The sequence below is a fragment of the Leopardus geoffroyi genome, chromosome B4 (genome assembly GCF_018350155.1).
Source record: "Leopardus geoffroyi isolate Oge1 chromosome B4, O.geoffroyi_Oge1_pat1.0, whole genome shotgun sequence".
Lineage (NCBI taxonomy): Eukaryota > Metazoa > Chordata > Mammalia > Carnivora > Felidae > Leopardus > Leopardus geoffroyi.
In genome coordinates, this window is record NC_059341.1 from 10,899,816 (window position 1) to 10,923,780 (window position 23,965).

Genomic DNA, 23,965 nt, shown 5'->3' on the forward strand with positions numbered 1-23,965 from the left:
CACCCAGGACCTTCTCCTTCACTGTTCCAGGGAGTTTAGGTGACAGGAGGTGCTGCCGCTGACAGTGGCATTATGTCCCCCTGGGGGGGCCCTCTTAAATTCAGCGAGAAGGCAATGGGATGCATTTATTTTTACATAAGGTGGTAGCTTATGAAGATTCTGCCTCCTTTTCAGGGGCTGGCCCTGCCGGGAAGGAAGACAGTCCTGTCCTCGAATGCGGGAAACCAGAAGCCCAGGGTCGTCCATCACCAGACCCCGAGGCTCCAGAGGCCCCTCCTGTGCTGCCCTCCCAGCCGGTGGCCGCCCCGGCGACAGAGCCCCCCAGGAGAGAGCTGCCGGCCTCCACTGCTCCCGCGGAGCACCCCAAACTGCCCCGCTCCGTTCCCACCCCCCTGGTTATCGCTCAGAAAATGTCCGAGAAGTTGGCGGGAAGTGAAACGTATTCACCGGCGTCCCCCACCGAGGAGGGCAGGCCCGGGGAGTGGAGGACGCTGCCCTCGGCGACCCCTCGGACGGGGGGCCGCCTCCCGTGGCACAGACACCCGGCGCAGCCGGTGCCCAAGGTTCACCGCTTCCCCAGCAACATCAGCGTGACCAACAGCGCGGGGAAAGAGTTCAACAAGACCATCTCCAGGGCGGCGGTCAGCGTGCAGGAGCGGAAGGCCCGGGTGTTGGCCAACATCAACGGGGTCTCTTTCCTGTCCCCGGGGGACCCTGAAGGCCGGGCCCCCGGGGGTGACCTCGCGGAGCAGGGGAGCAGTGGCTCTCCGGAGCAGGGGCCGCGTGGCCGGAGCGAGGCCGGCCCCATCCACGAAGCCGTGTCCGTGCAGGCGGGCGGGCAGCCCGGCGCTCAGCGGTCCCGAGGCGTGCAGACGGAACGGTCCCCGCCGCTGGCCAACGGCTTCCAGAGCATCCACGACGTCCTGAAGAGCGAGCCCAGTGCCTTCGTCTCGACCGGAAAAACTGTCACCTTCCGTCCAGACCCGGCTCTCACCAGCAAACTCGCTCGCCAGAACGCCAGCAAGAGCTTTTACGAGCACCGGCAGCCGGACTGCGGCCAGGATGCTAGGAAGCGGTCAGGTTCACTGCCCAGGGCTGTGGGCTTCAGACCCCAGGGCATCACCGTCCAGTTCTCTGGCCGCGGTTCCACGGAGGAGGCCCGCCGGGAGGCCCTGCGGAAGCTCGGCCTCCTCAAGGAGAACTTGTGATGGAGAATGAGAGTGGGGCTGGGGAGGCTGGGTGGCCAGGGCAGGGGGTGTGCACGTAAGGGGCGGAGCAACAGCCCCCGTGCTGTGCCCTGTGCAGGGCGACACGTGACAGGTGCCAGGACTCCGTGGTCTGGGCCAAGGGACTGGAGACAGTAAGTGCCACCCGGCTCTGTGGCCGCATCTGAGTAGGAATAGCCTTCTGTGAAAGACAGTCCGGCCCCAGATCTTGTCTTCCTTTTTCTGGGGGCTCAGAGAATAACCGTTAACACCCGAAATGCCATCGTATCTTTTGAGGATTCAGAAGGAGGGGGATTGGGTCTGATTTGTTATTCTTCAGTCCCTAATGTTGACTTTTATCCCAAGGACGTGACACGCAAGCCAGTTTAGGTCTCTTACACTCAGTTATCTATGACAGGGATCTCCCCCTCCTTTTCTAAGAAAATAAAAACGAAATGCCTGTTTAATTTTCGTAATGTCTTCAAATACTTCTTTGGGTCTTCTATTTGGTTCTGAAGGATAAAGGATGGTGTGTTAGCCCTAGACGTGCCTTTGTTTCTGGGCAGAATTTGGTTTGCCTGTTTTTTAGTTGAAAATTGAAATGAAACCTTTAGAGTATGGTTTACTATAATTTTGAGTTCTGGGAGTGGAATGGAAAAGGGTGGATTTGGAAAAGGTGGTAATTTTCAGAAAGCAAGTCTGATCAGACCGTGGGGGCCATGTCACTGGGGGATACGTGGATGAGTGTGTATTGTGTATATACGTGTACATAATATGTGTTTATAGAAGCCTATGTGTGTGCATGCACACACACACACACACACACACACACACACACAGGTATCGTATGTGCACACACACATTCATTAGTACACATACATAAACTTCTTAAAACCCTATCAGGTGACTACATGATGCGAGGCATGCCTTCCCGTTCCCTACTGCTGTCCCAGCTGTGATGGGTGACATCGAGAATGGCACCTTGAAAAGGGCACATCTCCATAATCAAAGTGCTTCCTCCTCACCCATAAGTTGCTCTGTACACAAGGAGAGTAATAGCCCAGGTAGGCTTCCAGATAAGCAGACAGTTCCTTCTTTAGAGAAGAACACTTTTAAGAGATGTATCACCAAATTTTAACCTGCTTTCAGCTTATCACCCAATTTTAGTTGTGCATGTTCCAAGGCAGCTACCGAACAGACGGAAACAAAGAAATTCTTAAGACCCCTTCGTGTTCTGGGAGCGAGACCTTGGGATTAGTTTTCGAGGGGAAAAAAGCAGCAAACTGGTTCACACAATGTGAAAAGAACTATCTTCTCCCAGACTATGTTTTACAAGCTGAGTTGTAGCCACGAGCATTATTAAAACTATTTAAGGCTGGAGTCTTAAGCCTCTAAAAATAGACTGGGAAGGGCCATGCTTTTAAGTCACGCCCTTCTGTTATTCTGTCTCAGCCAGTGTCACAGAATCAGTTTCTTCCTGTTGAGTATTATTTCAATTCATACTTTTAAATGTGCTGTGAAGTGCGTCCTTTATAGTATTCGTATATAGTATGTATCTGCCTTATAGCAAGTTACATAAAATGATTGTCATTTTTTTCCTTAGAACTATAGTTTTTAGTGTCTCATCCGGCCCGTGTCCTCCTGAAATAATCTTATAGACTCTTGATGGATTTAATTTAAATAGGTGCTTTGATTTTTTTGGTTTTGAAAATAGTTTTTATTGTACTCCTATTTATGTTGGATTTGTTTGAAGAAGTCTTGAGGGATGTATTACCTTTTTACAAAGTGAGATGCCATACATGGTGTTTCAAATTAGAGGGTCTTGATTATGGCTGACATTTTAAACATCCTTTAAATACGAGGATTATCTCTTTTAAGTTATCCTATGACTTCATTGTGATTAAGGTGAACTTGACTATATAGGGGTATATTTGTTCTCGTAATGACATTTTTGGAAAAATAAATGTAGAGATTTAAGTATAAACAGCTTTGTTTTTGCATTTTATACTTACACTCAGTTATTTTAAGTGGTTATAACCTTTCCTTCTATTTATTCATAATTATACTGGCTATTACTCCGGTCATTTCTTGGGCCCCGAACCCTAGTAATTAAAGCCATGTTTTATATGAGGCTCAAATTACAGCTGCTGATGAACTAACTCCTGTATGTGTGCGTATCACATTAACAAAAACATCTAGTTTGCAAAGAGGCATTAGACATTCACAAGGGGTCATCTTCAAGGGAATTGTAAGGACCACATTTCAAAGCAAAATTGTAACGAAAAGAAAAGATGAATCTTAAGTGCCTAATTGTTTTCAAAGTGATACCTGTAAATCACTCTCCATTTATCTTAATACTTGAAATCAGGGGGAAGAAAATTTTTTGCTTTTAGGAGGGTATGTACGCATGGCCAAACCAGAGTCTCACCTGCAAACAGTAATACTTAGCAGTTACCAGAGTAAAGCATCTGTCCCGGCCCCCCTCCTGCCCACTCCGCTGGGTGACTTCTCTGTGCCTGCTAATCCACACAAAACTGGCAGAAAGTCTGATCTCTGCTTTTCTCACCCCAGCTCACACTGTCCTCTCACAAGCCTTGTTGAGGCACAGGGTGTCATTGAGTCTCTCAAAGTGCACATGGCCTGAGCCTGCTCCAGTATAGGGTTCTTCATGCAAGATTCCTCATGGGGGGGCCCCCACATGGGCTCCCCTTTTGAAACCAGCTTTCATGGAGAGCTTAGCGGAGTTCATAAGTGAGGCCTCAAGGGACCCTTAGGATTGGCCTTTTTACTTGTAAAAAATCAGAAACGGGGAGCCCTGGGGTGGCTCAGTCACTGAATGTCCAACTCTTGGTTTCAGCTCAGTCATGATCTTGTGGTTTGTGGGTTTGAGCCCCGTGTTGGGCTCTGTGCTGACCATGCAGAGCCTGCTTGGGAACCTGTCTCCCTCTCTCTCTCTGCCCCTCCCCTGCTCTCTCTCTCTCTCTCTCAAAAATAAATAAAATTTTTTTTAATCAGAAATGTGTTCTCTTGTTAAATTCCAACCGCTCTGGCTATGAGGACTCTGACTCTTCAGAGGATTTGGTGGTGATGTTTTTCGTACAGGTGATCTAAGAAATCAGTTCTTTATGTTTATTCAAGAGGAATGAAGAGAGAGAAACAAGATAAATATGAAAACAATACACTCTTATCAAGAAACGTGTACCTGCTGTGCTGTTTCCCTAAACGAGGTAGCAGAATGAGGCATTGTTTCTTCTTGGAGTGATTTTTATCGCCTGGGCAAGTTTTAATAAACTTTTCTCCCTCGACTCTCCCTTGGGTTCTTAAATGTTTGTCATCAAACCCCTGGGTTCTCTGAAGGCATGTAACTTGTTTTCGTGTTTTTCCCCTGCTCCCGCTGGGGTGACCCCACTGCCCGCCCACCGCCCCCCCCCCCCCCCAGGGGCAGGAGGAAGGGGAGGCGTGTGAGGAATGCTCACCTGTGAAAGGTTCGTGTTGTCATTGAAATGACAAGCCACCAAACAGGTTCTGTTTGTTCTCTTCACAGCAAGGCTTTCTCTGGCTTTACCGTATGGGAATGAGCTCGTATCCTTTTCTAATCTTCTCGCTGGACAAGCCCTGCTCTGATACCTGAGAAAAGAGAAGGCCGGGCTGTGAGTCGCCGTGTCCTGGGAAGATGGGGACTCTGCAACACAGGCCGCTGGCCGTGTGTCTGCGCCAGGAAGGCGGCCACTTGCTGACCAGGCCCGCAGGGTTCGCCCTCTTCCCCAGGAGCGGAAGCGCTGCTGGGGATAAATCTGTCCCTCCGCCCAGAGAAGAATCCGGGCAGTGGGATGGAGACCAGAGGGCACTTCCCAGCCCACACTTTTTAGCCCACGCTTTTTAGCATTAAGAATGGTCAACCTTTGTGTGTGAATGTTTCTAGTCCTTCTAAAATGTCTCTTTATTGAAAAAAAAAAAAAAAAGGTAACAAAACCCTTCCCTACATGTTCCAGATCCTAACACTTAAAAAATACCAAACACTGCCATCAGCAGCCAGCTCACCCTCTTCCTGGCTACTGGCCTTTTGGGGAGGCCACTGCTGATCCCAGGAGCCAGGCAGACACCCATCACCGCACCTGCCAGCCGGGCTCTGTAAAGATTGCTTCTTATTATCTAACCCATATGAACTTTCAGTCAACAATGAACTAATGCAGGGGAAACATGGTGATTTCCAGAAATGGCCCAGAAAACCAAAATGGCGAAAGGCTGTAAGAACCATAAATGGCCCTAAGGTGGGAGCAGGGTCCACCCCTCCCTGAGAACCGTGTGATCCTGGGACGCCTCCTGGTGTTGTTTTCTGCCTTCCAGATTCCTTGGCAGTCCCCCAGGCCTGTCTGCCGTGGCCCCCCACAGGCCTTTCTGCTTTGGGGGTGTGCCAGGATCTAGAGCAAAACCGAGTCTGAAGGAATCTCCCGGCCCCACTGGTTGAGTTCGAGGTAGCTTTTCCTGACTCCCTCCGCTTCTTCAAGCTCCATGAAGCCAGCTACTTCCCCAGCTGAACTTGCTTCTGAGGTTCAGAAAACCTTTTCCAAGGGAAGACCCACCCTTGGAAGGGCCTCGGGGTCTGCTCTCTGGGCGCTGGAGCTCCTAGCGTGGTGGCTTAGGTTCAGAATTCAGGGGTCACCCCCCTCCCATGCCCCCCTGCCACCTGCTATAAGGCTGTGGCTGTGCTGTCTGACTCCAGGCCAGAGGTAGGAATCTACATTTGGAAGCAGAGGTTAATGGAACTTAGTCCTTGATAAACACGTCACACTTCATAAACCAGCCTCCCAGTATTTGTGTGTGAAGCACTGTGCCAAGGGTAACAATAACCTGAGTTCTGGAAATGCCTTTAAGGGGTGGGGCTGAGTAGACGAGGAATCTGTGTCAGGCATAAAGGCTGCAGAGAACAGGGAGCTCTGTGCTCGCACATGCGTGTATGCCTGCACGTGCATGCACACTAGCATCTAGGTGACCAGTTGGTTGGTTTCTGTCCTCGGCACCTGCTGATTGTTTCTGAGTGGTGTGCACCCCTGGAGCATCAGGGCGCGCTGCCAGAGGCTTGCCCTTGTTACCCAAAGTGCATTCTGGCATCTGGGGTCTTTGTAGAACTACGTAAATCCTCAGAGAAGCCACACACCGATGAGTTACTGAAAGGGCAATGCTAGAAGGTTCTCTTCTGCTTCCCACTGGTCCTCCCATTGTATAGTTTCCTGGTCCATGAGATAGGACAGAGTTTATCCTTTCACTTAGATGGTGTGGAAACATTTTGAATTTGGGGGAAATAACCTCTACCTTTTGAAGATTTTTTCAAAGAGCAGAAAGGTTCCGGAAGGGCCTCCCGGAGTTGCTGGGCTGGCTGGGGCACCACGACCAGGCTCTTCCCGGGCTCTTCCCGACTCACAGTCACAGTGTTTGTGACACTTCTTGTAAGGCCCTTTATTTTTCAGTCCAATCTTAAAGACCAAATGAACTCAATTAAAATGTTAATAATGTACAACAGTTGCCTGGAACTAATAATTTGTGAAGCTTAGGAGTTGAACCAAGTGGTGCCGAGTATGACACTGTTCACAGATTCACTCAGCAAATCTCCGCGTCCTGTCTGTATGCCGGGCACTGTGAGTGGTACTAAATATTACCACCTAGTCCTCGTGGCTGCCTGCAGGTGGGGGTGTGACAACCCCTTACAGATGAGAAAATGCAGCCTTCTCTCCTCTTCAGCAGGGATGGGGGGGCTAGTAGGTCCATACCCGGGTTGCAGGGGGTGCAAATGCCCCGCTCTCCACACCCTCTGAAGCTGCCCAAGCTGCTGCAGGCTGATGCCTGCCAGCTGTCCCTTCTCCCCGGCGTGGAGAGGGCTAACCCTCCCCAGGGTCCCCGAGATCACCATCTCCTTTCCCCTCAACACAGCCCTTCTTGTGGCCTGCACAGAGCCACTTCCCAAAGCGTTCTGTCTGCCCGCCACTCACTGGGGCTCGTCCCTGATGTGCAGCTACGCCTCAGCTCCCAGGGACCAGAGGGCGGGGTGTCTATAGGGAAAGAAGCGAAGGCAGGTGAAGACGGAGTCATTCCCGCCAGTCAGGCTTGGTGGAGAGAGCATTACGGTGGGCTGTGCAGAGCTGGAGAGAGGAATGGGACTGTGTCCCTGGGCCTGGGAAAGGCCTTTCAGCGGGCTGGGGTTCTTGGAGCTGCTGCGGGTGACCCCTGCCTCAGGGGATCCAGTTCAAAGCAGGCTCCATGCCTCCACTCCCTCCTTCGGGACTTGCTTTTGGAATCCGGAATTGCCAGTCATGGTTTCCAACAGCCACGTTGTGCAGGACTCCCATGCACACACAGCACACGCAGCTAGCCGAGTTCACCGGGGACATTGCCCAATCTGCTCCTTGGCAGTCCTTTGAAGTTGTGGTTGTTACTGGAAAGGCAGCCAGGCTCCAGTGGAAAGTCCGGGACCCGGCTGCACAGAGCATCAGTGCTCTGAGCAGGGCAAGGCAGAGCAGCAGCCCATGCCTGGCCTCGGCCTCAGCCTCACCCTCTGCTGGAGGTCACCCAGCTCAGGGTGCTGGGGCTAGCCTTTATCACCCCATTTTATTTATTCGTTCATTTATTTTTGAGAGAGAGCATGAGCAGGGGAGGGGCAGAGACAGGGTGGGACAGAGGATCCGAAGCCGGCTCTGCACTGACAGCAGAGAGCCCTATGCGGGGCTTGAACTCATGAACTGTGAGATCATGACCTGAGCTGAAGTCGGACGCGTCACCGACTGAGCCACCCAGGCGCTCCCATCTCCCCATTTTAAATCTCTAACCAGATTTCACTCAAGACACAACTTCAGCACAAAGTGGTGGTCCTTCCCCGATCATGTCGGAAGTCAGGACTAGTCTGCCGACATTCGTAGGTGGAGTTTTGCCTACGTTTTATTGGGATGTGCCAGCTCAGAGAACTGGGCATCTCCATGCCTTGAGAGGCTCTAGCCTTCATCTAATAACGAATGTTGCTGGGGTTAAATTATGTTTTGGTTCATTTCTTCCAGGAATAACTACTTTCAGTGCCAGTTTGGGCCAGATTTAAAAATTACTCAATTTTATCTTTTAAACCAGCTTTTTTTTCCCCCTCAGCTTAATCATCCACGTGCACAGTGGTTCCAAATGACCACTTGCTATTTCTAGAAGTCAGATCCACCTTCAGAGGTATACTTTGCACTCAGTGTGCTCTACGCAATTCCAGGCTCCACACGAGCCCCACAGGGCTTTATGAGGAGCAGAGACCATTAAGAAGACCGAGCATATCGGACCCACAGACAGAAAGGTCTTCAGAGGCTATGGGAGCCGCCTCCAGAGGCTTACAGGGCTGTCAGAACGGATAATTCTGTGCAGCCGGAGAAATTCTACAAAGAGAGACTTGAGCTGCACACAGGGAGCTCTCGAGGGGTTAGAGCTGACTGAAAGGAAAGAAATGTTCACAGGAGTGTGAGTCCCATCGCCATGGAGGTGTACAAACAGACGGTGCAAGGGCACTGGAGGAGAAAAGCAATAGGAATTGTACTCAGTGTCGCCCCTTCCAAATCTGAGATTTTGTGATGGGTTCATGTAGAGCAGGCTTTGTTGTTATCCTGACCTGAGTTTGAATCCCAGGCCTATGATAGTCGGCTGTGTGACTTAACTTCTCTGAGCCTCACTTCCTTCACCTGAAAAAATGGGGGTGACCTATACTCACCTCATAAGGCTGTTGTAAGGACTGAATGAGATCACATATGTCAAGTGTAGGCCTGGCACAACACCTTCACCAACATCATCACCATCACCACCACCCATCATCACCATCACCACTACGACTTTCATCTCCACAACTATCATGATCACCATCATCAGAACCATCCTTATCATCATCACCAACATCGACACCATCATCACCAACATCACTGTCACCACCACCATCATCACCACCCATCATCACCATCACCACCAGCATCAATATCACCACCATTATCTTGATCACCGTTATCATTACCGTCTCCACCTTATCATCATTACCACCACAAAACCCGCATGAGAATTCCTACAGAGACTTCTGGAATGGCCATGGGCAAGTACAGTGCCATGAGGGGTGAGTAGGCACTAGCCTAATAGCCTCATTCAGACATGACTGCTCACCATGGCCCCATTCCTACATGCAGTCCTGTGGTTACTTCAGCAATGAAACAAGTTTTAGATTTAAATTCCACTGCCTACTGAGAAACAGAATTTTGCCGCTTTCTAAAAATAGGTCTCCAGAGCTTATTTTTCTTCCCCAGAACTGGGTAGGTCTGGCTTCCTGCTTAGATATACAACATCAGAGGACTCCCTCTTCCAAGTTCACACTTTTCCACGTCTCCTTTACTTTCCCTGTGGGACTCACAGAGCTCCTCTCAGAGCTGGGCCCTCCCGCCCCCTCCTGAGGCCTCCTCCCAGATGAGGAAGTGCGCAGCCCAGCCAAGCGCCCGAAAGGCTCCAGGGAACACTGGGGGATTGTGTACCCCTTGGCACCTTGGCTGCCTCACTGCCAAGAAGGAAGTGCCTATTTTGAGTTGCTGGTCTGGCCAGGCTGTGGCCCTCAGACTTTCCATCCTACACAGCCAGTCCTGGCAGAGGGAGGTGCTGGGGCAGAGGGAGGGGGGCCTCTCAGCCAGAGCTTCCAGGGCGGCCGCCGGGAAGCAGGTGGAGTGATCTGGGCCCCAGTCACACCTATCTCAGGAGGCCCCCAGGCCGGCTCCCTTCCTTTGCAGAAAGGTGGAGGGGGTCCAAGAACTCTTCTACTGAGTCACCGTTTCTCAGCCCATTGGGACCCAAGCCAGTTCTCCTTCCAGAGTGTAGTGCTTAGACCCTGCATCCCTCCCTCCAAGAAATGTTCTCCTGGAGCCTTCCTCTGCAACTTGACCTCCCTTGCTCTGAGCGGACCCATCATGGCTTTCTCGGTAGTCCTATGGCGGTGGGGATTGCAGGTGCCACCTGGTACGACTAAGAGTGGGCAGCATCCCATAGGAAGACCCAGGCTTAAAAGTCCACTGCAGTGCTCACCAGTCGTAGGCACTCTCGGGTGAGCGATTCTGAAACACTGAATGAGGTAACAGATGTGCATAACTTCTGAAAACTGTTAAGAGTGGTATCGCCTAGGGCAGTGTTACTCAAAGTGTGGTTCCTCTGGCCAGCAGAATGAACATCATCAGGAAATCTGTTAGAATTGCAGCTTAGCAGACTCACCTCAGATCTGAACGAGAAACTGGAGGTGGGACCCAGGAGTTGATCTGAGCGAGCCCTCCATGGATGTGAGTCTGAGGCACTGGGCTAGTGAGCAGAGAACAGACCCCGCCTTCTAAGGTGCGCAGCTGCGGGAGGTAACCTGAAATGCAGAATAGGTGCTGAGTGTACCACCCTGGAAGGTAGGGACCATGTCCTACCATGTGCATCCCCAGTGCCTGGTGTGGCACCTGGCATATAGTAGGCGTTTAATTAATAGCCCTTACATAGAATAAGTGTGTGGACACTAAAAGACAAGAGTAGCTCAGAAGTCTTACAATGAGTGTGTGTTATTTTTATAACTGAGAAAGCAGATAATCCCATTTAAGGAAGAGAAGGGGGTGCGGGGGGAGAGAGAGAAAGAAACAGTGGACGTGGGTCACTCTCTTGGTCCTGCCCATGACGACTACAGGGGAGAGGATCAGTGGAAACCTTCATGCAGACAAGGGGCCTATAACCCCCCCACTGCATCTCTGGGTCTGCCTTGAGTGGACCAAGAGGTCACAGGCTGGCTGTGATCAGCATCCATTGGTTCATCCTATGAGTATGGGAGCATCTATTATGTGCTGTCCCTAAGGACCAAGGATGGACTAGTGAGCAGGATACACACAGTCCCATGCTTGCAAGCTGGCAGCCCAGGGAGAAGACCGACAGATAAACACAGTAACTGCAAGAAGGTATGACAGCATTGGGGCACCTGGGTGGCTCAGTCAGTTAAGTGTCCAGCTTTGGCTCAGGTCATGATCTTGTGGTTCGTGAGTTCAAGCCCCACGTCGGGCTCTGCTGACAGCTCAGAGCCTGGAGCCTGCTTCAGATTCTGTGTCTCCCTCTCTTCCTGCCCCTCCCCTGCTCATGCTCTGCCTCTCTCTCTCTCTCTCTCTCTCTCTCTGTCTCTCAAAAATAAATATTTGTAAAAAAAGAAGAAGGTATGACAGCATTGTGACAGGGGAAATACAGAGGACAGAGGAGGAGGCAGAGGGCAGGAAAGGGCTCCTGTCAGGATAGGTGGCCAAACTGACTTGAAGGGCACGCAGGAGTTAATGGGTCTATGAGGTGAGAAGAGTGTCCCAGGCAGAGGGCACGGCCTGTACAAAGACCAGGGGCAAGTGGGAACTAAAGCAGTCAGCAGGGGAGGGCCCAGGTGGGGGGCGGGTAGCAGTCACCCAGTGCTGGTATAAGACATGATGTAAGGCAGGGGGGCAATCCTTGCCACAGAACTTGCAGTCTAGCCATCATTCAACAAACACTTTCTAGATGCTGGGGAGACAGCAGAACAGAGACAGAGCACAAAATAAGACTCTTGGGGGGCTTACATCCTAGTGGCCAAGACAGAAGCAAATAAACCACAAAGCCAAGAACAGTGCTTCAAGGAGAGGGGTAAGCGGAAGTCACGGAGGGAACACCTGGCAAGGGAGAATTGGTGAAGGCAGTGTCATGACAGGTGGGTAGAGTCAGGAACATGCCAGCTCACCTCCACATCACCCCACCACCCAGGGCTCTGTGACTTCAACCAGATGGCTCCAAAATGCTGGTTTGTAATCAGAGAAAGGAAAAACTGCCACGCCTTCAGGGGAGGAAGAAAAGGATAAAAATTACTCTGCTGTGCTATGCTATCCTAATAATACACTTACATATATTATGCATACTCTGTATACTATCCACACTATACAATGCTATATGTTAATGCTATATTATACTTTACATAGCATACTATGCTGTACATATTATACTACACATGGTATAGTATAGCATAATATACATACATACATAGTATAGTATAGCAAAGTATGCATAGTACAATATGTATAATATAGTATAGCACAGTATGTGTAATATAGCATGTTATATACTATGTATGTAGTAGTATATGCTATGCCATACATATGTATACGGATTACACTGTACATACTTTACTATGTATACTACACATATTACACTATACATACTTTGTATGCTAATGCTATATTATGCTACACATATTGTACTATACATACTATACTCTGCTGTACTGTGCTATACATATACTATACATACTGTACTATGCTGTAATAATACTATACTAATACTATACCATACACACTATGCTATATTAATGCTTTATAATATGCTATACCATACCATACCCTGCCATATTATACCATACTAGAGACTATACTATGCTATACATACTATACTATATATACTATATTACACCATGCCATATACTATACTGTGCTATACTACGCTATACACATATTAGACATATATGCTAATACTATACTATACCTGTTATACTATACATACTATGCTATATTAAGCCCATACTATACATACTGTACTATAGTATAGTCTAATGCCTGACACAATCCACACTCACAAATATTTGCGGGACTGAGTTAAGGTTTCTCCAGCTGAGAATGGGGGTGTGGTGGTATCTTTTCTGCTTGCCTTTGGGGCTTGAGTTCTATGTCCTGAGAGTCTCCCTTCCAGACCTGGTTCTCTCTCCCTTCAAGTCCCAGACCTGTCCAGATACTCTCAGAGGGAAGTGGTAAATGACAGGACCAGGGAGGGGTGCTTGTGGGTGAAACATCAGCCAGGCTAATGACGGTTAATGGGAGACTGAACCCCACACGCCAGCCATACCTGCTGATCCTCTAATGAAGGAGGATGTTTGGTGGGCGTACCTGCCGGGCTGGTGGCCTCAGGAGGCCCCACCACGGGTGGGTCTTAACCAGCTCCCCTCTGAAATGCGGCTTTGAACAAAATCCACCTCAGATCCACATTGTATTCTATACTTCTGAAAAAGTGTTCGGGAGGTCGTATGCACAGGGAAAATGAAGACGGGCTCTTGGCCTGGCCCCGCCACCGACAAGCTATGCAGCCTGGTCCAAGTTACCTGCCACATCCCAGCTTCCTCAGTGTATTGGTCAGGACAGATTAGGCTACACTGTGGTAACAAGGGAACCCCATGACTTTAGTGGCTGAGCAAAATAAAAGCTTCTTTTACTCAAAGTCACTTCGTGGGTCAGGAATCCTCCTTTGTCATGTGGCTACCTCACCAGAAACACTTGGTCCCTAGATCAGGGAAGGAAGAGGCTTCTAGGGGGTCTTGTGTGAGAGGGGCTGGCATTACTCATACCACACACACAAATAACCTACCTGAACTCATTACATGGCCACACCCCAGTGCAAGAGGGCCTGGAATGCAGTCCCTCCCCAGGAAGAGAAAATGCATGGAAAGTGCACAGCGTCACCTTCATTGGCTCCACTACTGAATCCATAAATTATTTCATTACATGTAGGGAGGGGTACATAATATGCGCCAGGCATTAAGTGTTAGAACTACAGAGTTGTCCTTGTCCTCAAGAAGTTCGGTAGGTGAGGGGTGCTTGGGGGGCTCCGTCAGTTAAGTAAGCGTCCAACTTCCGCTCAGGGCATGATCTCACAGTTCGTGGGTTTGAGCCCTACATCAGGCTCTATGCTGACAGCTTGGAGTCCGGAACCCATTTCAGATTCTGTCTCCCTCTCTCTCTGCCCCTCTCCTGCTTGTGCTCTGTCTGTCTCTCTCTCTTTCAAAAATAAATAAACATTAAAAAAATAAATAAAGAAGTTCAGAAGGGGAGACACACTACACAGTTTATTTATTTTTTTAATGTTTATTTATTTTTGAGAGAGAGACAGAGCACGAGCAGGGGAGGGGCAGAGAGAGGGGGAGACACAGAATCCGAAGCAGGATCCAGCCTCTGAGCTGTGAGCACAGAGCCCGACGCGGGGTTTGAACTCACGGACTGCCAGATCATGACCTGAGCTGAAGGCGGACACTCAACTGACTGAGCCACCCTGGTGCCCCCTATTCTCCTTAAATCTGATATGTGATCTGTTTGTAAACTCTCCCTTTCGTACTAATTTATATCTATGAAACTGAAACCTCTTTTCACATGAGCAACTTCTTTGCTAAACCAGGTAAGTTTTCAAATGCTGTGGCGATGTTCCCTCCATTTTTTGGATGATTCATAATGTAATAGCAAGGGATGCAAAATATGCTCCTACGTTTAATCCGAATTACTAACATCTTCCTTCTCACATCACTTTCTGAAGTAGAGACAATCACTAAAACAGCCAATCAAGCCCTGGGTTATAGGATGGGCCATTTCAATGGGGGAGCTGCCCCCCACTGCGGCCAATTTCCAGCCACCAACCTGACATCGCTCGAGACAGAGGTGGAAAGCAAGCTACGGTAGCAAACCAGCCCATGGTATTGCCGCAAAACACAGAGGAGACGTGAACAACATCAAGAGCATAGAAAATAGCAATGCAATTAGGAAGTGCTGAATTTTAGGGTATTTATTACCTTAGTTAATTGTAAGTTCATATCATTTAATTTTAAGATGCTGGCTGTGTTTCACAGATGGCCTGTAGAATTCCCCAAAACCTAACAGTCTGGCCAGCCAGGACAAGCCAGCTCTCGCCTGCAGTCAGAGGCAGGTCAGAGGAGGCAGGAGCTCCGCCTGAGTAGAAGCAAGCATTGTGGTTATTCCAGAAGGGGAAGGAAGGACCGCACAGGCTGGTTGGAACACCAGCTGAGCCGGGGAAATATGAAATGATCAGTGTTGGGAGAGAGTGGCCACACAGCCCTGGTGACCCAGATAGTGTCTCTCTGCCTGTGGTCACTGTCCCACAGTCCCCTTTTATTTTCAAAAGTGCTTTGTTAGGGACTGAAATGATACGGCTTCCCTATGCTAAGTGAAGCCCCGCAGCCTTCCTGGGACCCCAGAACTTCGGGATGCGTGTGGGGTTGGGGAAGGAAAGGCTGGTTGGTGGGCAGAGAAGCCAGGTAGCAGCGGGTAGAGGAGGAGGAGGGAAGAAAATGGTGGTAGTGACCACGGAGGGCATGTCCTGGGAAGTTGGGAGAGAAAGGGAATCCCCCCAGAAGACAGGCTCGTGCCTAGAGAGGGTTTCCTTGCGGGAGGACCCGAGCTCTGAGGCCCAGCCAGGGCCCCAGCAGGCCAGCCTCATCCAGAGCCCCGACCAGAGCTGTTACTCACTGTAGCCTCACACAGCAGGCTAGGGAAGAAGAAAGAAATGCAAACGAAATTCAAGAGTCTAGCCCCTGGCTTTCCAACAATAAGAGGTGGGCAGGACAGTGGCAAGGGGGCCACAGTCCCCAACATGGTCGTGGTCGATCTCCTGTGGGAGGCTTGAAATTCCCAGGACAAAGCGGAGGCACCTTCCAGGTAAGAGTATCCTCTGAGACTGGTGGTGGTGGTTTTTCCCACAAGCCGGTTCATTTTGTCCTCACTTTACCAGCCAGCAGCCCTCCTGAGCGCCCCAAAGCCTGACCCCTCCCGAGCCCCCCAATCCTCTCATTGTCTCCCTCACGGAGACAGGGCAAGGCAGGCCCTTCCCTCGGGGAGAGAGCCGGGAGGCAGCACAGCTGAGCTACAGGCCTTTTGCCTCCCTGGCTGCTGACCTGGGTGCATGAGCCCATGAGTCAGGGCGAGGCCAGGCTGCTCTCTGGCAAAGCAGCCCAGGACCACAAGCCCCAGTTCTAAATGTTCTGAAACCTTTATGAGTCTTTCAAACCTTCCATAAATAAGGCAAAGAAGTTAGGGAACAATCTCTGGCTTTGAAGAACGAGGGGAAGATTAAGGGCTCTCCAGGCCACAGGACATGTACCCAGGTACGGTTTCATGGCAGCACAGTGGATAGATAATTTACCTAAGTGCTATTCTGGGGACTCTTTCTGTGTCTGTGTGTTTCAGATGATAGGTAGGTAGGTAGGTAGGTAGGTAGATGGATGGACAGACAGACAGATGGACAGACAGAGCTCACACACAAATGAATGTATTCATCCTCACATCAGTTCTAGGAGGTGAGGCATGTAGTACTGAGGAAACTGAGGCATGGTGAGGTTAGGTGACTTCCAGAATCCCACAGAAGGTGAATATCAGAGCTGAGATTTGAACCCAGGCAGTGATGCTCTTGACCGAGACACGAAGCCACTTTCCCAGGCACAGGGGGGTCCTGTCATTGGGCCTTTCCCAGCCCTCTGGAACACACACAGGGGCTGGGAGTCATGTGGCACATGGCATTAGATCCAGGTTGTGGGGCCCACAGTTTAGACAATTTGGGGGTCCTTCTTTAAGACAAAGACTAGAAAACTGTAACTGCAAATCACACAAGCTGTGGAAGAGGCTGAGCAAATGAGGGTCCCTGCATTTTAAGCCTTGTTGGCCTCTTGGCAGATGGGCCCCTTGCCCTGCAACCTCTGGGGCTATTAGTCTCCAGTTATCTATGCTAGGGAGTCCTGAAGTCTCTCCTGTCCAATGGCACCGTGTCTGTCTTCCTCCACCCTGGAAGGGTAATCTGCAAGGGGGTGTGAGGGAAACCCAAAAATAGCCCCTCACCCCTCTCAGCCCACTGTCCAGATGAGCGCTGGAGTCTGGAGCCCTGGCTCTGCTCAGACAGATTCAGACCAGAAGCTGCTGGCACGAAGCCCGCTTCCCAAAAGCATGAACAACCAGGGGAAAGGCATGGAAAATTTTCCGATCAGACCTGAAGCGGGTGGGATCATTAACATGTAACCCATCCAAGGTCACCCATGTAGCCTGAAGCTAATTTGGAAGCACAGAAGGGGAAAAGGACCTGTTCTCTCTTGAATGCCACAAACAGATCTTCTTTTTAAGAGGTACAGACAGGGTCACAGGTGACCTGAGCCAGAAAGCCTCAGTCTCTAGGGAACAGTCTGTGTGAATATTGCCAAGGGTTATCTTAGGTTCCTAAGCTTCAGAGACCATCACCCCGACTGGAAGATTCCATGGTCAAAGGCTCTCTCATAGGCTCTTCTTCCCTCTCCCTTCCCTAACAACAAGGACAGCCAAAAGCCATGAAGTGTGGGGGCGGGGGGTGGTGGTAAGTTGAGGCTCCATGGGGGAGGGGCCACGCTGTGGGGGGCAGGGGAGGGGAGAGAGCTGTTGAGGGTGGGTGGCCCAGCACAGGGCCCCAGAGCCTACAGGGGAGGGCGGGGGGATGGCCTCTTCATGGATGAGGGGGCAGCGTGACAAGAGATGAGTCACATACAGTAGGAGTCAAAGTGTTAAGGACAATGGGAGCCAGCTTTGTCCCTGAGAAGGGGGTGACTGAGACAGAAAGGAGAAAACTAGAATGAACCCTTTGGGGTTGGGCTGGAATCAGAGATGTTGATGTACACTCAATGTTTTCAATCTATGTCAATAGAAGTAGAAATAAACTAGATGTAAATAAATGTGTGTAGACACATGTTCATACACACATGTTCCCACGTTCTGCCCACATTACAACGTCCGCAAGCATTTCCAAATCCCACTGTGAAGGAAAAATGGTTTGCCACAGTTCTTAGTAATGGGAAGGCAGATGATTCGGGGGAGGGGGTCTGTGGCAGGGGACAGACATCAGACTGGATCCAACCCCAACAATGACAAGTGGGGTTACAGCCCAGGAGAGATGGGGAGGCAGAGGATGGAAAATTTCTAAGGGGAAATATGGGCGTAAAGGGCTTTCCTGCTAGACAGCTCAACAGAATTCCTGCTGAAGGCAGACCAGGATGATAAGGTGTCCAGGTTGGGGATGGGGAATTTGATCAGATAGCAAGGGTGGTCAGGGTTGGGGGGGTGCTGGTGATAAACTGACTTGGCATGGTTCTTGCTCAAACTGGATTCTGCAAGGACACAGACAGAGCCCACCCTGGTTCCAGCAGAGCAGAGGGCTCAGAGGAGCCCAAATGAAGTTGATCAAGGACAGTTTTTGTCACCATCCACTGGCTGCCAAAAAGACTTGGGTTTTTTTTTTTGGGGGGGGGGGAATGGCCAGTTCCAGAGCTTGGGACAGAAAACTGCAAGATCAGCCTAAAATGCATTTTTGTCCCAGAGAGTCCAGAAGTGCTCCGAGAGTGATGGGGACACATCAAAAGGACACAGAAGCTGGCTGGAATGAGCTCCCACCGACCACATCGGGGACAATCTGAACATCAACATAAATGATGATAATAATGAGTCATAACCCACAGGATGGAATAGGAAACCACGAGTCCGCACATATGTCAATTCATTAATTACGTCAATTAGTTACAATCATAATTATATTTAGAATTCATGAACTATTTGATGAGTAAATGGGTATTTAGATAGTTTCAGGGTACCTCCCCACAAAACACTGAATAATCACAAAATTGGCTTCATGTGAGAACATGGCAGACAGACAGACGCTAATCAAGGAATCAACGTCACATCCATGTTGGAACAAACAGAGACCATGTGCCGCCAGACGGGCTGCGACGAGAACACAGCCCCACGTTCGTGCGATTCCACCCCGAGGATCAGAACCCGCATCGAGGTGCAAGGAAGCATCAGAACACTCACACCGAGGGCCGCCCCACAAACAACGGGTCTGTAGGACTCAAAAGTCAGGACACCATGAGAGCAGCCCAAGACTGAGGAGTGTGCTACAGACGGAAGAGAACTGGCAACCGAATGTGATTCTCTGCCGGGGCCATTTGGGAAAAGCCACTGCTGGGGAGAGAGGGGGAGCCCCGTAGCAGAACGTCCTTGTGTGTGGAGATCATGTGCCGAAACGTCTGGGGGAATATGGGGCATCATGTCAGCAGTTTATTCGCACATGGGTCTGGACAAATATTTGTGACGTGCTTTTGCAACCTTTCTGTGAAAGTTTGAGGTCGTTTCTAAATGAATCAGGCAGGGGGGCACCTGGGTGGCTCAGTCAGGTAAGCGTCTGACTCTTGGTTTGTGGCTCAGATCATCATCTCAAGGTTCGTGGGGTCGAGCCCCAAGCAGAGCTCTGTGCTGACAGAGCACAGCCTGCTTGGGATTCTCTCTCTCTCTGCCCCTCCCCCTTTCTCTCTCTCTCAAAATAAATAAACTTAAAAAAAATAAACAAACAGATAAATAAATAAACAAATAAGTTAGTCTTCCATAAAATTATAGTTCTCGGGCACCTGGGTGTCTCAGTGGGTTAAGTGTCCGACTCTTGATTTTGGCTCAGGTCATGATCTCAGTTTGTGGGGTCGAGCCCCAAGTCAGGCTCCATGCTGACAGCACAGAGTCTGCTTGGAATTTTCTCTCTCCCCCTCTCTCTCTGTCCCTCCCCTGCTTGCTCTCAAGATAAATAAATCTCTCAAGATAAATAAATAAACATCTAAAAATTTTTTAAACAAAATTACAGTTCTCAGGGATGGCAGGGGGCCAAGAGATCAGACAGTCTGGACCCTTGTCTTGGAGCCTGGATGGCTTTTATTATCCCCATTTCACAGAAGAGATAGTTGAGACAGAGCGGGAAGTGCAATGGGCCTCTGGCTACCCATTTCATAAATGGGGCTGAAGGAGGACGTGGCAGAAGTCAGAACATCCCAGGCTTCCCCCGCACCTTTTCACAGAGCACCCCTTCTCCCCGTGACCCTGCGTTACTCTGTGGGGTCCTTTCCTAGTCAGGCAGTTTCCACACTGAAATCAGAAGAGGAAAAAATAATGGAATTAAGTGTGGACTTGATGGGCAGGGCTGAACCTGGATGGCCAGGGACCTACCATCAATCTTGAAGTTCCTCTCAAGAAGAAAAGCTGCCTCTGCGGCCCATTCAAGCCCCGGGCACCCATGGGGGACAAGAGTCAAGTGGAGAAGGAATTCAGGAAAAGCCTTCTCCAGGAGACAGGTAAATATTGCTTATGAAAGGGACACTTATTTTAGGGGAGACAAGGATGTTTATTTTAGGGGAGGTGTCCCTCAAAAGTGCTAATGTGAAGAGATAGAGGGCAAGGCGGTAGGGTACATGTAGCTGTCCCGGGGAAGGTCGTCTGGCCCTTGATAGTGAAAGATGGTCTCATCCATGCCTCCCCTCACTACAGCACAGCACAGACAATGCTGGATGCCAGAATGCCACGCTTATCTTCTAAAATGAAACACAACAGGGGTGCCCGGGTGGCTCAGTCGGTTGAGCGTCTGACTTTGGCTCAGGTCGTGACCTCACAGCTCGTGGGTTCGAGCCCCACGTCGGGCTCTGTGCTGACAGCTCGAGGCCTGGAGCCTGCTTCCGATTCTGTGTCTCCCTCTCTCTCATCTTTAAAAAAAACCACAACCTGCCACAGACATGAGTAGAAAAAGTCTTGCCAGGCTCCTGAGAGACAGACCTTGATGGCCATGCCCAGTGAAGAGCAGCTACTGTCAATTTCTGTTTTTACATAGACAGAAACTAGCCCAGGGCCACTCTACCACCTGGTCACCACCGCATCTGAACCACAACACAGTCCTTCCCTGTACCCTTGGGGTGTTTTCTTTACCCACCAGCTGTTTTCACCAAAATAACCTCAGTGTCAATGAAACAGAAACGGAACCAGGTCTGGTCCCATTTTTCTAGAAGCTTGCCTGAAAATGGCCACAGGCTTGCCGAGAAGGAGGCTGCCTGGAACGGTCTTTTCTTCTGTTTTCCTACAAACTCATTCCAAAATTCACCCCCTTTGATCCCAGGCTGATGAGGCCTGGCTGTGTGCAGAGCCCTTACAGTGTGGTGTTTCATTCACACAAGGAATTACAAAACCATCACACCCAAAGGGCACCTGGAGAGCCTATCTGAGCTTTGAGCTGCATTCGTAGGACATCAACTTGCCTGGGGCACCTGGGTGGCTCAGTGTCTGACTTCGGCTCAGGTCATGATCTCCCGGTTCGTGAATTTGAGCCCCTGCGTCGGGCTCCTTGCTGACAGCTCGGGGACTGGAGCCTGCTTCGGATTCTGTGTCTCCCTCTCTCCCTGCCCCTCCCCTGCCCGCGCTCTCTCTCTCTCTCAAAAATAAATAAATGCGAGAGTAATAAGAATAATAATAATTTTAAAAGGTCATCAACTTGCCTGCTATAACAAAGAGACCCAAATGATACTGGTTTTCAGAAATCTGTACTTGGGTCACAGGCGAGTTCAGATGAGTCGACAGAGCTAGCATGGCAACCACACATCCATCAGCATCCAGGACCTTTCACTATTTGCTCTGCCATCCTCCCTATGCGCTTCCATCCTGTGGCCCAAAATTGCTGCTCCAGTTCCTGCCATCATGTTTGCATTCCCGCCATGAGGAAGGTGGCATGGCAAAGGCAGGGGCACACCATGTCCGTTTAAAGGACATGGCCCAGAATTTGCACACGCCCCACTCCCACGCACATGCAGTTGCCAGAACTTTGTCACGTGGTCACAGCCAGGTAAAGGCAGGGCTCAGAACCTAGCAACCCTAGTACCAAGTACAATGTAATACTAACAGTATAGGATGCAATACAGTGCTATGTAATAAGTGCATGTGGGGCATTGACTAGCAATTCTGCCACACGGGGGAAAGCATTTCAGCAGCTCGGAACTAACAGAGAAGTCTTTTTCTCCAGCGCTCACACTCTCAGGCCCAAGCTGGACCCAATTTTCTCTGCTCAGAAGTGCACGCTGGGTCTGAGCCAGGCTAGACCAGTGTGTGCGCCTCGCCTCTCTCAGGAATCTGTGCTAACATTCCACACTCTCCCTCTTGTCTTGTTCACGTTTTGTGTTTTGGGGCCTCCTGCTCTGTCATGTGGGGGAGGCTGCCGGGCACCTCCTTCTTTCTGCACATCAAGACTTTGCCTGCCTCCATCTGGCTAGGGAGAGGTGACCCCCCCTACCCGCCCCCGCCGCCCCCGGAAGAACCAAGCCTCTCTTGGCCGAGGGTGCCCGTTCAGGCTCATCAGCCAGCCCCCAGTGCAGCCTGAGCTGTGGGCAGGAGTCCGAGCCAAACTGCCGGCACGTAAGGAAAGGTAAAAACCACCCTCAACCCGTGTGCATATCCTGTGCCAGCGGCAGGTGCCCAAAGACCAGCAGGGATTCCTGTCCTCGGACGCCAGGCTGACGTGCCAGCTGCACACGTGGCTGGCAGGTGCATCCCTGCCTTTCTTATTCAACTGAGCCTTTTGGAACATCCTTCTGTATTGAGGGAGGTGCCATGCGGCCTCAGACACTGGGCATTCAGGACAGCCTCAGCAGAGGGCAAAGATATGGGAACTCAGAGTCCTGTGTTTAATAACTCTGTGACCTGGAGGGCAGTGCAGCATGGTGGTGAAATACACGTGCTTTGGAGTCAGAATTTCTGGACTCTGGTCCTGGCTCCAATGTTCATTACCTTGGGACCATGAGTAAGTTACCTGGTGACTCTATGTCATTTCCCCATCTGTAAAGCAGAGATCATTGTGCCTATGTGGTGGGGTTGGGAGTACTAAACAGGTAATACATGTCAGTGTCTGACTTGTAGCAAGCCCTTGATGAGCAGCAGCCACTCCTATTCCCTAATCTCTTTGAGCCTCAGTTTCCACCTGCACATAAGCGAGGAAATGATTTCTACAGTCCGCATAGGACATTGAGGGCGAAAGGGTCTTGGATCTATGAAAGGTTTTCTCTGTATACATTTTCCTTCTTTGCTTTCTGGAGTCTGACTTCTCTATACGTCGGAGGGAGAAAAGGATTATCCCCACCCAGGAAGGGCACTCCAGGGAGTGCTGGGACCAGTGCTCCGGGAGGCCCTTTTGGCGTCACGAGAAATGTCTTCACCATCAGTCCTGGAGCCCACGGGTGCTGAGGGGCCTCTGCGTGGAGGTGCACTGGGGGATCCCTGCAAGGGGATCACAGGAGGAAAGAGGAAGGTTTCCAAAGGATGATGCTAGTTCCAGGAAGAGACCCCCATGAGAAGTGAGACAGGATGGGGTCCTTAACAAAACAATGCATTTTATTTATTTATTCACCTGTCTCACCATAAACACAACTAACCTCGTCCTTCCTACATACATTTACTAATTTTGATACTGAGGTCTTGAGAGCAAAGATAAGCTTTTGGAATTAGAATCAGATACTGTCAAAAGTCAGTCCCTGTGGCTTTGACTTTCAGACGGCTAGACACTAGGGAGCTTCTAAAGAAGGGAGGCATGTGGGTTGTGGGTGCAGAACAAGGACGTCGTCCCCGCTTACTCCTAATGGCCTTGATTACAGCTTCCCGACTCTCCCCATGCAGCTCCTGTTCGGCCTGCCTGGTGATGGCCCGTCCCTCCTGGTTTCCAAGCATCCATCCTTGTTCTTTAATACTGTCAGCTGTGTCCTTGAGTGCTCTGTGTAGTTTCATTTCATCCTTGCAGTCTGTGTTCTCTCCCAGGTTTTCATTAAAGGTTTCCCCCTGCGATTTCACAGAGTTTTACAGCTGGTTCAGTCATGTTTGCCCTTCTTAAAACTTGTAAGCCGTTAAGTAAACACATGCTCAGAAAAGCAGAACATTCTTGTGAATTCCCTTTAAGCTCTGTGTTAGGTTTGGAATGGGTAATGCGGGTTTAGGCTGACAGAAAAGTCTAACCTTAATCTCAAAAATATTACGTGAGTGCTGGGAAAAGAATAGTCTTGTATATCAGTGGTATACCAAGTATCCCCAGAGAGTCACGATCCTAGTTTCGAAAACCCAGGA

General features: G+C 50.1%; 1 protein-coding gene, 1 long non-coding RNA gene and 1 other non-coding gene across 4 annotated transcripts in view; 2 read left to right on the forward strand and 1 right to left on the reverse strand.

Moving 5' to 3' along the window:
• Positions 1 to 3,189, forward strand: part of PROSER2 (proline and serine rich 2) — a 46,054-nt gene extending 42,865 nt beyond the window's left edge. For both annotated transcript variants that reach the window (XM_045466245.1, XM_045466246.1), the window contains exon 4: positions 175 to 3,189. In XM_045466245.1, the coding sequence (XP_045322201.1) occupies positions 175 to 1,208 (1,034 nt within the window). In that variant the 3' untranslated portion in view covers positions 1,209 to 3,189. The remainder of the gene's footprint in view (positions 1 to 174) is intronic.
• The window catches only part of LOC123591687, a 49,431-nt gene extending 26,970 nt beyond the window's left edge, over positions 1 to 22,461 (reverse strand). The window contains exons 1-4 of the long non-coding RNA XR_006709459.1: positions 22,299 to 22,461; positions 11,965 to 12,057; positions 10,458 to 10,596; positions 4,682 to 4,832 (exon numbers count right to left, since the gene is read on the reverse strand). This is a non-coding gene — a long non-coding RNA (uncharacterized LOC123591687). The remainder of the gene's footprint in view (positions 1 to 4,681; positions 4,833 to 10,457; positions 10,597 to 11,964; positions 12,058 to 22,298) is intronic.
• On the forward strand, positions 20,433 to 20,517 carry TRNAQ-UUG. Its single transcript has one exon. It is a non-coding gene; the product is annotated as a tRNA-Gln (tRNA).
• Positions 22,462 to 23,965: the final 1,504 nt, after the last annotated feature.